The following is a 13,610-nucleotide window of genomic DNA, read 5'->3' on the forward strand; positions in this document are numbered from 1 at the left end:
ACCCCCCTTAAACAGCTTATATTTCAAGTTCTGTCGAAGGGTCATGAGGACTCGAAACGTCAACTCTTTTCTTCTTCGCCGATGCTGCCAGACCTGCTGAGTTTTTCCAGGTAATTCTGTTTTTGTTTTATATTTCACCATATTGCTATTTCTCTTTAGTTCTGATGAAGAGTCATACGGACTTGAAACATTAACTCTGTCTTCCTCTCCAGAGATGCTGTCAGGCCTGCTGAGTTTTTCCAGCAATTTTTGTTTTTGTTTCAGTAATGGGACCTGACATTCATTTATTCTCTCTCTCTCTCCCCCTCGCTCTCAATTCAATGTTGGCCAGTCAATCTCAATCAGGCCTGCTTTCTTTTGCCTTCTCTAGTCAGACAGAGAGCAAGAGGCCAAGCTTGACAACTGCTTGTGCAGTCTCAGAGGTCAAAGCTCAGACTAAACCGTAACAAGCCAGGTTTGTAGCTTTCAGTGCAAGCATGGGCTGTGCATTCTCTGACCCCATTGTAGGGAGCTAACCCTTCGTTCTTAAATGGAGATGTCACCACTTACCTCTCACAGCAAGTGTTGGCTTCCAGAACATGTCTGAGTTTTTCAGCAACTGTGAGCGGTTACGGTTTACAGCAATTATCTGGCTTCGTCTGCTGAGAACACGTCCATAAGACAAGCGGAAATCACACACTGTACCTGTTTGTCAAAAATTGGAAAAACCATCAGACGGGGGCAGGTGGGAGCTGAAGTCACCGACCCTACAGTAGGACAGAGCCGCATAGAAGTTCAATTGACAACCAATCTGATTAAGGCCAGAATTTTACTACAGTTAACGTTCCTCATCCTTCCTGATTGCGCATTTCATTAAATGAAGACTTCTCCCTACTCAATCTATTGCAATGTGCCAAGTGGGGCACAAGTCAGCGCCTAGCTCAGTGCAGCTGCCTGGGAATGACCCTCAGTACAGGGGAGGAGAAATGCAGCCCATTTGTTTTTTTCAAAAAGTACAATTAGCGCACAGTTGGTATCGATTTTGTAGAATGCAACGTGTGCTAACATTGAGAACATTAGCTCATTATATGAAGCATTCAAACAGATCAAGAGCACTTTAATTTAATTTTTTTTCATTTATGAGATGTGGGCATCACTGGCTACGCTATTTACTGTCCATCATCAATTGCCCTTGAGAAGAGGGTTGGGAGCTGCCCTCCTGAACCACTGCAGCTCATGTGGAAAGGCATACCCACAGTGCTGTTAGGAAGGGAGTTCCAGGATTTTGACCCAGTGGCAGTGAAGGAACAGCGATATATTTACAAGTCAGGATAGTGAGTAGCTTGGAGGGAAACTTCCAGGTAGTGGTGTTCCCACGTGCCTGCTGCAATTGTCCTTCTAGATGGTAGTAGTTGTGGGTTTGGAAGGTGCTGTCTAAGGAGCCATTGCGAGTTCCTGCAGTGCCTCTTGTAGATGGTACACACTGCTGCTACTGTGTATTGATGATGGAGGGAGTGAGTGTTTGTGGGTGGGGTGCAAATCAAGCAGGTTACTTTGCTCTGGATAGTGTCAAGCTTTTTCAGTGTTGTTGGAGTTGCACGCATCCAGGCAAATGGAGAGTATTCCATCATACTCCTGACTTGTGCCTTGTAGATGGTGGACAGGCTTTGGGGAATCAGGTGCTGAATTAATCATCACAGGATCCTAGCCTCTGACCTGCTCTTGGAGCCACAGTATTTATATGGCTAATCCAGTTCAGTTTCTGGTCAAATGTAACCCCCAGGATGTTGATTGTGGCGGATTCAGCGATGGTAATGCCATTGAATGTCATGGGACGATGGGTAGCTTCTCTCTTGTTGGAGATGGTCACTGCCCGGCACTTGTGCGGCACGAATGCTATTTGTCACTTGTCAGCCTAAGCCTGGATATTGTCCAGATCTTGTTGCATTTGGACATGGACTGCATCAGTATCTGAGGAGTCGTGAATGGTACTCAACATTGTGCAATCATCAGCGAACATTCCCACTTCTGACCTTATGATGGAAGGAAGGTCATTAATGAAGCAGCTGATGGTTGAGCTACAATACTACCCTGAGAAACTCCTGCAGCGATGTGCTGGAACTGAGACGATTGACCTCTAACAACCACAACCATCGTACTTTATGTTAGCTATGACTCCCAACAAGTGGAGAGTTTTCCCTGATTCCCATTGACTCCAGTTTGGCTAGAGCTCCTTAATGCCACACTTGGTCAAATGCTGACTTGATGTCAAGGGCAGTCACTCTCACCTCACCTCTGGAGTTCAGCTCTTTCGTCCAAGTTTGAAACAAGGCTGAAATGAGGTCAGGAGCTGAGTGGCCCTGATGGAACCCAAACTGAGCTTCAGTGAGCAGGTTATTGCTAAGCAAGTGCCACTTGATAGCACTGTTGATGACCTCTTCCATCATTTTACTATGATCGAGAGTAAACTGATGTGGTGGTAATTGGCTGGGTTAGATTTGTCCTGCTTTCTGTGTACAGGACATATCTGGGAAATTTTCCACATTGCTCGGTAGATGTCAATTTTGTAGCTATACTGGAACAGCTTGGCTAGGGTCGCAGCAAGTTCTGGAACACAAGTCTGCAGTACTATTGCTAGAATGTTGTCAGGGTCCATAGTCTTCAACCTTTCTTGATATCACATGGAGTGAATCGAATTGGCTGAAGACTGGCATCAGTGATGCTGGCGACCTCCAGAATTTGAGATTGTTATGATTTAGGCAAAGGTATTAAGGGATATGGAATTAAGGTAGGTAAATGGAGTCAAGGTACAGATCAGCCATAAGCTACTCAATGGTGAAACGAGCTCAGGGGGCTGAATAGCCTACTCCTGTTCCTACTTTTTGTCCCACGAAAAGGTTAGAAAACAAATTTTTTTTTGAGCAACATCAAAGACTGACGCTGGTCAACATGAGTCCAGTCCAAGGCTCACTAATCACGCCCAATGAATCCACTCCAACAGCTTTGGTACAACATGCTGAAAAGATGGAAAGGCTGCCACTCACATGTCACAGTCACATAAGAAAGCATCAAGTTGGAGCCTTTCAGAGACCTTGCCAACCAGTGCCAATAGTCAGTCAGTCAGAGAATCGCGCATAGCCTGTTTTATGGCATTTCAGTGAAACATCACACGGCACCATGTACACAGAATGGCTGCTGCCATCATTGTCAGTTACTTCATTTCAAGGTGAATTGAAAGATGTGTTAAAGCCCTAAATAAATGAGAAAGTCTTTTTTAAATTCAGCTTTAATGATTACTGCAGGTATTTGAGACAATTCAGTTAAAGGCCTCCCACTAATGTTTGATCAGGATCTCACTGACCTGCCAGTATGACCAGGTCTGCCTCTTTCAAAGCATCTCTTCGGTTCTGTCGGATGTGAATGGGGCTGTCCCTTCCCAGCAGTCCTCGAGCCATGCCTCCCAGGAAGCAAGGAATAGCCAGAGATTCCAGAGCTGCCCTAGATGGAAATGTTTACAATATCTGGTACATTACCATGCCACTGTACTACTCCAGACCAAGAGTGGTGTTTCACCCAGCTAAGGGATCACGTGGAATAAGAGTAAAAGTCAACACAAAAGCCAAAATCTTGTTAATTTTATCTTTCCCATTCCAACTTTGCAAGTATTTCTAAAATGGATTTGCTGTAGATATGGGAATACTACCCAATCTCATGACTGTTTACAGAACACTGTGCGTATGCAAAATCAGTGCTTAAAGCCTAGTGCTAGATTGGGCCAAAAAGGAACCAGTTTTGTGTTACAGATTTATGTCAATTAGGACACAGATTAAAAATGTCCCCAAACACATTTCAAGGTGTAGCTCACAACCAATGTCTTGCACGTGAAGTCCATGCATTCAGCCCACAACCTCCACCTCTCCTGCTTCTTTAGTTTTTACATACCTGCTTTTTAAAATTTCCCTAATCCAACACACTTCATTATTCCCCAACCCAATCCCAAGTCTCTCAAAATCCCTCTCTGGCCATTCCTCCAGCTCCCCTCCCCACACTTGCTGTCACAATACGAGGGGTGGGGGAGGGGGTAGACAGTAACATGTGATAAGGTCGCTGCATTAGTAATCCAGACAGGCTAATGCTCTTGGGACATGGGTTCAAATTCTAACATGGTAGCTAGTGGAGTTTAAATTTAGTAAATAAATTTGGAATATAAAGCTCATTTCTGTAATGGTGACCAGGGCAACTATCATCAATTGTTTTAAGAACCCATCTGCTTTCAGGGAGGAAATCTGCCATCCTTACCATATCTGGCCTACATGTGACTCCAGGCCCACAGAAATGTGGCTGGCCCTTAACCATCCTCTAAAATGGCCGAGTGAGCTATTCAGTTCAAGGGTCGTTAGGGATGGGGAACAAATGCTGGCTTGCCAAAGAAAAAGGCGAAAAAGGATTAAGTAAGGATCCAGGTTCTTTCCTGTAAAATGCTGAGATAGCTTTCCCTACGTAAGGGAAATGGAAACTTTGACTGCCAAAGAGGCGGTTTCCATGCCATGTTCGACCCCAGATCTTAAAGTTTATAGCAAGACACTAGCTCCATGTGCCACCCAATCCTTAAACAGCAGAGCATCCCAAAGTAGTTCCAGGCTTGCATGATAGAAAAGCTTGTCCGCAATTTAAAACACCAACCTCACCAAGGTCACATGCACTAAAGGTTGCAAGTTGGGATGCAAGTTTTGATAAAGCAGGGAAAAGAGAGCTAGGCCAGATCATGGACATCAGTTGATCAGTGACTTACCGGACGTTGTCCACAGGTGTAGGTGGGAGTGTTGCCTGACTGCCCAGAAGGATGACTGGTTTTTTAGCCCTGCTCACTATCTCCACACAGCACTGCACCTAAAGAAGCAAAAATTAAACCTTCAGAAATTGTTGCACAAACATTGCATGCAAACGTTATTTTTTGCGATACTAAGTGGAAAATGCATGCTTGAAGCCCAAGTCGATTAATAAAGTAAGTAGTTGAGCCATAAAGACAAGCAAAAGTTTGATCATTACCGTACTAAGTCAGTTGATCTCAGCAACAGTGCTCATAGGATTGCTTCAATTGGCCTCAGTACCCCTCAATTTTGGGAAGGTAGGGAAGAACTATCCTGTTCTTCATCAATGTCCAGAAACCACCACTAAGTCTACAGGTTTCGGGTAAGGGCACCAACGGGCTGAATTATGATGCCCTCCATAGTCAAGTAACCCAGCACCAAGTCAAGGGTTACACATGAAGAATGGCTGTTTGGGTGAGCCGCTTGCCAGCTGTCAAACAGAATAAAACAGGTAGCTGATGGCAGGTTAAATGGAGAGGTATTGGGGGAAGAGGAGAACAAACGTTCCTGGAGACAGAAATCAGCAAAGAGGAAAAATAAATAAAAAGGAGCAATTTTTATTGAAGGTTAAAATTGGTTTAGTTTCTGTTTTAAAAAATAACGCTGCCTTTTTGAAATCGTGACCCATGCAATGTCCGCTTAAGCTTTTGTCAGCAGGCTGGAAAAACTGAATGAAAGGATCAGAGCTCGTGCACTGCAATATTTAATGCAGAAAAGTAGAGAAAATGTTCAACTGACTGTGGGAACCTTCTAGTTACTGTGATGCATTAGCTGTTGATTCCTTTGTTAGAGTGAGACCCATTCACTGTTTATTGTGTGTTTTTGTTTGAATCAGTGGTGAAAGGTGCAGTGGTTTCTGCAGCTGTGATTTTGAGGTATAGCCTCTCTCTCCTTCAGTTTCAGCTGGTGTGACAATGTTGTAGGTATATGTCTCAAAGAGGGACTGGGTGACACTTGTGAATGAAGACGCTTTCCCCTCATATTTAGGGCCTGCATTTAAACGATACAAAGACTGAGAGGGGGTAAAGGTCCCCCGTCTGATAAATCAAAAGGTCACAATTAAATTAACTCGAAGGCAGGGTCAACGTGGTTCCTGTTGGCCAGCAGACAACTGGAAAAAAAAACTACTTGCAGATACATCTCACCCAGAGATGAGTCAAAAAAGCAGTTAATGTGTGTAAGGGAAAGGGCTGCAGCAGAGGGTGAAGCCATGCATGATGCACAGACTGAACATTTGAGATTAACAATGGGCATCAATAGTGGAATGTATTCATCTGCCAACACTACCATCTCTCACCCTGTGAGCAATTATCTCAGTTTAAGAGAGAGATTTAAAGCAGGGTCACAAGATTATTCCTAGGCTACACTGATCTCAAGCGGTCAAAAATGCTGCTGCCCATGATGCTATAAAAATGCTTATTTCCACCTGGAAGATCACAAGTCTTAGGAATCTACCTCATCAGCTGTGGCCATGGGAAGATCCACTGGCAAAGGTGCGATGTCCCTTTTGTCCCAAGCTCCAGCAAATAGGTTATATAGATGGTTATGAAGATACCTAAGAAGTGAAGGTGAGATAAGTGATAGTAAATTATTGCACAAGAGAAAAGCTTGTCCACAACTTAAAACATCACCCTCACCAAGGTCCAAACTTCAAGTGAAACAGGATCAGATTAACCCTTTTGATGTCAAATAGCTCACCTTCGGAAGCGTAATCAGCTCCTCAGTCATCTACGCAAATGATTTTTTATGTACAAGTCCAGATAGTGAGCAGGAATAGTACGTTCAGCCTAAATTAAGTCCTCCTGACTAAATTTTGGAGGAATGTTTTGGAGAAATTAAATACCAGAGGAAAAAGCTCATCTGAACCTGCAGTGATTATTGAATAGAGCAGAGATCTGTGCTGGATTTTGTCTCTTCCCTCCCTGGTACACTTCCCTCTCACAGCTCAAGTACCATATTATTTATATTTAATTTTTGTACCAAAACCAACTGGAAAGTATCAGTTAATCCACCCACTCCTCTCAGTCCTACACCTTGTACATGAGAGCCACCTAGCACAAATGATCAGCCAAATTAGCACCCCCCACCACCCCCCCACCACCACCACCACCACCCTTGCTTATATGATATGCATGGATCCAATTTCCTCTTCACAACATAGCCAAAGTCGCATAAGAGAATCACGCAATGAACTCATGTTGAGGAATGGCACACAGTCCACTATAATCATACTACAGCATCACTATAAAGCTGTGTAGACCTGGCATTTATAAATCAGTCTTGTTGATTGAAAATAAATGACAAACACTTAATGATACCATCATAACTTACGTACCTGCGCTGCACTCCCATTTTTCCAATCGAAAGGCTGGGGATGGGGAGGGTGTGACAAAGTGTCAGATCTGAATTTCTTCCTCCACTACTTGCCTCAACAAAACTCCACCCCACCCCACCCCCATCCAAACTTAACTGCAGGATGGGTGACTTGTTCTAATTAATGTAGGGGTGAAGAACAATCAAAGGTATTGCTGAAGAAAAAGGAAACATGCTGTCAAAGCTTTTCATCTTGTAATCATTAGGACAGGTACAAGAATACCAAATTTCAAAGGGAGCAACAATTTATGCTCCATGAGAAAGGGGTGCTGCATGTTTGCCAAGTTGACTTCAATTGGTTAAGCCTTGCCATGGAGAATGCACCAGGGAACTATTGTCCCCCATGCTTTTGTTTAATTCAAAAAAGACACAACGCATTTTCCTTTTGTCTGCAGAGGGCAGTCCCTAAATAAGAATGGCAATGCCTTGACCCGAGTCAACTTGCCTACCAAGTAACACTTTTTTTTGTCATAAAGGTATAAATTGTTGTTCCCTTTAAAAGTTGCCATTTTTGCATCTGTCCTGATGAGTGCAAGACAAAAAAGCTTCAACATTATGTCCCTTTTTTCAGCAATACTCAAGTTCTGTACCACCAAGCAACAATCAATAAAAGTAGCTAGTGCTATGTTAGCTCTTCTAAGTTTAAATGGCTCTGACTGGCATGGGGGGGTGGGGGGCGCTATTCTTAGCTTTAGCACTCCCACCCCGGTCTAGGAAAAGGAAAAAAAAACAGCCAGCGTTCCAGTTTCCGATCCCTAGCCAACTTACCTCTGCTGGAAATTGTGTGGACGCTGGATGAAGATAGGTTCGAGCTTTGCTGTGATGCCTCCATAGTTGAATTACCCATTCACACTCAATTTCTAGGCTCACAAAAGGATAATGGTCACTTGTGTGAGGTGCTGAAAGGCGCCGTGGAACTGTCCTGCAGCACAAGTCAACACACTAGGGAGAGAAAATGGGAAAGCAATACTTGTGGCCACGTTCAGTTAGTGCCAGTGGATGTGATGGCTAAATTTACAGAAAACTGGGGAAAAAACAATAGCAGCTTCTGTTGGATAGTAGCTCCATTAATCCCTCCTTCCTCCTCTGAAAGACCATATTAATTTCCATGAAAGGCTGACAAACACTGAAAATGTTGTAGCAACTATTCCCCACTTGGTGGCTGAAATATGACTTTACAAAGCTTATTAAAAACCAAAAATAATTGTACATAACAATCCACAAATTGTAGCTTTAAAACATGGAATTAAAGGAAATAATCTATCAGTTTTATCCTTATAGCACTGCGATTTTAGTAAACTCACCAGTTTATGACTTTTCCCATAACTCCTTTAGGTGCACTTTTTGGTATGACCTCTTTCTGAACTATATGATATGGGTAGAGGACATCAATTGGAAACTCAACAAACACAGGCCCTAGGCACACAGGAAATACAAGCACAAATATTAAAAAAGTTTTACAATAAACATTATTAAATACAAATTAACTGGATTTGGGTCAACCGAATCAAGTGAAAAGACCAAGTCATATTTGACCAATTAAGAAACTAGGGCTTTCCTTTTCCATTCACTCACAGGGTGTGGGTGTCATTGGCAAGATCAGCATTCATTGTCCATTTCTGATTGCCCTCAATGCAGGCTTGCCAGGCCATTTTGGAGGTCAGTTAAGAGTTAATTACATTGCTATGAGTCTGTGGATACAGCTAGGCCAGATCTATTAAGAATGGCCTTCCTTAATGGGCATTTATGAAAATTTGGTTCACTACTTTGAATGAAAATCCGGTACTTACATGATTACCATTACTGATACTAGAATTGTTTTTTTTGTTAACTGAATTTAAATTCCCCAGCTGTTGAGGTGGGGTTTGAACTAGTGTTTCCAGGCCTCTTGATTACTGACCCAATAACATAACGACTTTGCTACAGTTCCCTGCTTGGGAGAGTCAGCAGTAAGCTGTGTCACAGTAGTTAAAAGCTGTCTGAAGCTTCTCTTGTTCTACTCAAGCAACACACTTTAACCCCAGTGCAGTGTAATAGCCTCTGGTATATGTTACATTCCCACTCCAGAAATTAATGGGCCCTCTTAGCAACAGCATTACTTAGTGCATTAGAACAGAGATGCCAACTAACACACAAGATGAGGTACTGACTTGACTTCTGTTTTCCATTCCAATATCTGTTAACTCACAAGCAAATCACAACAGGGCAGCTGTCTGCTGTTGTCAACCAGTTTTGCTCTACAGATTCAGTCTCAGCCCATTCCATTAACACTTATCCAGTGTTAGTACATATCCCATGGCATAGCTCATGGTAGACCAAGACCTAGAGTGTCATTTCCGATCTTTACCACATTGTGATGAACTGAGTAAGACTTATGCGGATAACAGATTTTTCTCTACCATTTGGTGAATTTCCATGCAAGTACTTGTGCATTTTCCTTTTCTTCCCCTTCTAAAACCATCTTTTTTCTCTCCCTTCAGTTATTTGACATTTTTTTCACCCTTATTTCAGCAGAAGTAAGATTGTGTTTAAGTTGTTATTGGTGCAGCCCTGCCAATGACATCATCACTCCTACCCCACTTGACTTTGGAAGGGATCATCAAGTGGAAATTGCCTAGCCGTAACCTGCTCACTGCTCAGTCTGAGTTCCTCCAGGGCCACTCAGTTCCTGACCTCTTGAGAGCCACCTCACCACTGGAGTTCAGCTCTTTTGTCCACATTCGAACCAAGGCTGTAATGAGGTCAGGAGCCAAATGGCCCTGGAGGAACCCCCTTTGTCACTTTACTGATTATGGAGAGTAGACTCATGGAGCGGTAATTGGTTGGGTTGTATTTGTCCTGCTTTGTGTACAGGACATACCTGGGCAATTTTCCACATTGCCAGATAGATGCTAGTGTTGTAGCTGTACTGGAACAGCTTGGCTAGGGACATGACTGATGCACAGAAAATCAAGTGGTCTTTAAGGAAATACAGACATACAGAGCTCAGTTGGCTTGCATTCAGAGATAGTTCGCCAGATCAACCAAGAATGATATCAAGTCTCTAAAAAGATTTGGTATTTCATTTAGAATTGGAACCAGTTTCATAGCAAATGTTGACGATATTGATGTGGGTACTGTCTTGGAAGAAACAAGCCAATCATGCAAAGGATCTTAAGCAACCCTCATCGCTGATGAGGGGTCAATCTTAGGTTTGTGACTATATTTCTATGATAATTCAGCTCTCTACTGCTGGCCAGCTCAGAAAACTGTCTGAAATGTTCTTCAACTGGAGGATGTCAAAGCTGTGGAACAGAGTGCTCTTCCCTTTCAGTACTCAATGTCAGCATCAAGTACTTCCAGCTCAGATGTCTGCATTTTTCCTGTGCTTAATAGCTCCCTCTTCACTGCCTCTTAACTCCAGCAGTCCCGATGCGTTCATTGTTTACTGTGACCGAAACACACAAAACAAAAAAAGGACACAAACATTAAGATAAGTCATAAGACATAGGAGCAGAAATTAGGCCATTCAGCCCATCGAGTCTGCTCTGCCATTCAATCATGGCTGATAAGTTTCTCAAATCCATTCTCCCGCCTTCTCCCCGTAACCTTTGATCCCCTTACCAATCAAGAACCTATCTATCTCCGTCTTAAATACACTCAATGACCTGGCCTCCACAGCCTTCTGTGGCAATGAATTCCATAGACTCATCACTCTCTGGCTAAAGAAGTTTCTCCTCACCTCTGTTCTAAAAGGTCTTCCCTTTACTCTGAGGCTATGCCCTCGGGTCCTACTCTCTCCTACTAATGGAAACATCTTCCCCACATCCACCCAATCCAGGCCTTTCAGTATTCTGTAAGTTTCAATCAGATCACCCCTCATCCTTCTAAGCTCCATCGAGTATAGACGCAGAGTCCTCAAACGTTCCTCATATGTTAAGCCTTTCGTTCCTGGGATCATTCTCGTGAACCTCCTCTGGACCCTCTCCAGGGCCAGCACATCCTTCCTGAGATACGGGGCCCAAAATTGCTCACAATATTCTAAATGTGGTCTGACCAGAGCCTTATAAAGCCTCAGCAGCACATCCCTGCTTTTATATTCTAGCTCCCTCGAAATTAATGCCAACGTTGCATTTGCCTTCCTAACTACTGACTCAACCTGCAAGTTAACCTTAAGAGAATCCTGGACTAGGACTCCCAAGTCCCTTTGCACTCCAGATTTCTGAATTCTCTCCCCATTTAGAAAAGTCTGTGCCTCTATTCTTCCTACCAAAGTGCATGACCTCACACTTCCCCACATTGTATTCCATCCGCCACTTCTTTGCCCATTCTCCTAACCTGTCCAAATCCTTCTGCAGCCTCCCCGCCTCCTCAATATTACCTGTCCCTCTACCCATCATCTGCAAACTTAGCCAGGATGCCCTCAGTTCCTTCATCTAGATCATTAATGTATAAAGTGAAAAGTTGTGGTCCCAACACTGACCCCTGTGGAACTCCACTAGTAACCGGCCGCCATCCTGAGAAGGACCCCCTTATCCCCACTCTCTGCCTCCTGCCAGACAGCCAATCTTCTATCCATGCTACTACCTTGCCTCTAATACCATGGGCACTTATCTTACTGAGCAGCCTCCTGTGCGGCACCTTGTCAAAGGCCTTCTGGAAGTCCAAGTAGATAACATCCATTGGCTCTCCTTTGTCTAACCTACTCGTCACTTCCTCAAAGAATTCTAACAGATTTGTCAGGCATGACCTCCCCTTGATGAAACCATGCTGACTTTGCCCTATTTTATCATGCACTTCCAAGTATTCTGAAATCTCATCCTTAATAATGGACTCTAAAATCTTACCAACGACCGAGGTCAGGCTAATTGGCCTGTAATTTCCCGTCTTTTGCCTCACTCCCTTCTTAAACAGGGGGGTTACATTAGCGATTTTCCGGTCCTCTGGGACCCTCCCTGACTCCAGTGATTTCTGAAAGATCACCACTAACACCTCCACTATCTCTTCAGCTATCTCCTTCAGAACTCTGGGGTGTAATCCATCTGGTCCAGGTGATTTATCCACCTTCAGACCTTTCAGTTTTCCTAGCACCTTCTCCTTGGTAATGGCCACCGTACTCACCTCTGCCCCCTGACTCTCTTGAATTTTGGGGATGTTACTCGTGTCTTCCACCGTGAAGACTGACGCAAAGTACCTATTCAGTTCCTCCGCCATTTTTTTGTTCCCCACTACTACTTCTCCAGCGTCATTTTCCAGCGGCCCAATGTCCACTTTTGCCTCTCTCTTACCCTTTATATATCTAAAAACACTCTTGCAATCTTCTTTTATATTACTGGCTAGTTTACCCTCATATTTAATCTTCTCCCTCCTTATTTCTTTTTTAGTTGTCCTCTGTTGGTCTTTGTAGGCTTCCCAATCCCCTGGTTTCCCACTGCTCTTCACCGCATTGTATGCTTTCTCTTTAGCTTTTATGCTGTCCCTGACTTTGCTTGTCAGCCATGGTTGCCTCGTCCTCCCTTTAGCATTCTTCTTCTTCCTAGGGATGAATTGTTGCTGTGTCTCCCAAATTACTCCCAGAAACTCGTGCCATTGCTGTTCCACTGTCTTTCCTGCTAGGCTCACCTCCCAGTCAATTCTGGCCAGCTCCTCCCTCATGCCTCTGTAGTTGCCTTTATTCAACTGTAATACCGTTACATCTGATTCCAGCTTTGTCCTCTCAAATTGCAGGGTAAATTCTATCATATTATGGTCACTTCCTCCTAAGGGTTCCTTCACCTTTAGCTCCCTTATCAAATTTGCCTCATTACACATCACTAAATATAGAATTGCCCATTCCCTAGTGGGCTCCACCATAAGCTGCTCCAAAAAGCCATCTCGTTGACATTCCACAAATCCCTTTTCTTGGGATCCACTACCAACCTGATTTTCCCAGTCTACCTGCATATTGAAATCCCCCATGATCACTGTAACCTTGCCTTTCTTACATGCCTTTTCTATCTCCTGGTGTATCTTGTGCCCCACATCCTGACTACTGTTCGGAGGCCTTTACACAACTCCCATTATGGTTTTTTTTACCTTTGCGGTTCCTCAAATCTACCCACACAGATTCTACATCATCTGACCCTACGTCATTTCTTGCTATCAATTTAATTTCATTTCTTACTAACAAAGCAACCCCACCCCCTCTGCCAACCTGCCTATCTTTTCGATAGGATGTATATCCTTGGATATTTAGCTCCCAGTCCTGATCCCCTTGCAGCCACGTCTCTGTGATGCCCACCACATCATATCTGCCAATTTCAATCTGCGCCACAAGCTCATTTACCTTATTTCATATACTGCGTGCATTCAGATACAACATCTTCAGTCCTGTATTTCCCGTCCCCTTTCTCATTGTCGTCCCTTTAC

General features: G+C 43.6%; 1 protein-coding gene across 2 annotated transcripts in view; it reads right to left on the reverse strand.

Annotated features, from left to right (window-relative positions):
* The window catches only part of ilvbl (ilvB (bacterial acetolactate synthase)-like), a 41,612-nt gene that overhangs the window by 15,585 nt on the left and 12,417 nt on the right, over positions 1-13,610 (reverse strand). For both annotated transcript variants that reach the window (XM_041174571.1, XM_041174570.1), the window contains 5 exons: positions 8,528-8,639; positions 6,306-6,405; positions 4,772-4,869; positions 3,341-3,477; positions 550-684 (listed from right to left, as the gene is read on the reverse strand). In XM_041174571.1, coding sequence (XP_041030505.1) covers positions 550-684; positions 3,341-3,477; positions 4,772-4,869; positions 6,306-6,405; positions 8,528-8,639 — 582 coding nt within the window. The remainder of the gene's footprint in view (positions 1-549; positions 685-3,340; positions 3,478-4,771; positions 4,870-6,305; positions 6,406-8,527; positions 8,640-13,610) is intronic.

Source organism: Carcharodon carcharias, chromosome 25 (assembly GCF_017639515.1).
Source record: "Carcharodon carcharias isolate sCarCar2 chromosome 25, sCarCar2.pri, whole genome shotgun sequence".
In the NCBI taxonomy this organism is placed as follows: domain Eukaryota; kingdom Metazoa; phylum Chordata; class Chondrichthyes; order Lamniformes; family Lamnidae; genus Carcharodon; species Carcharodon carcharias.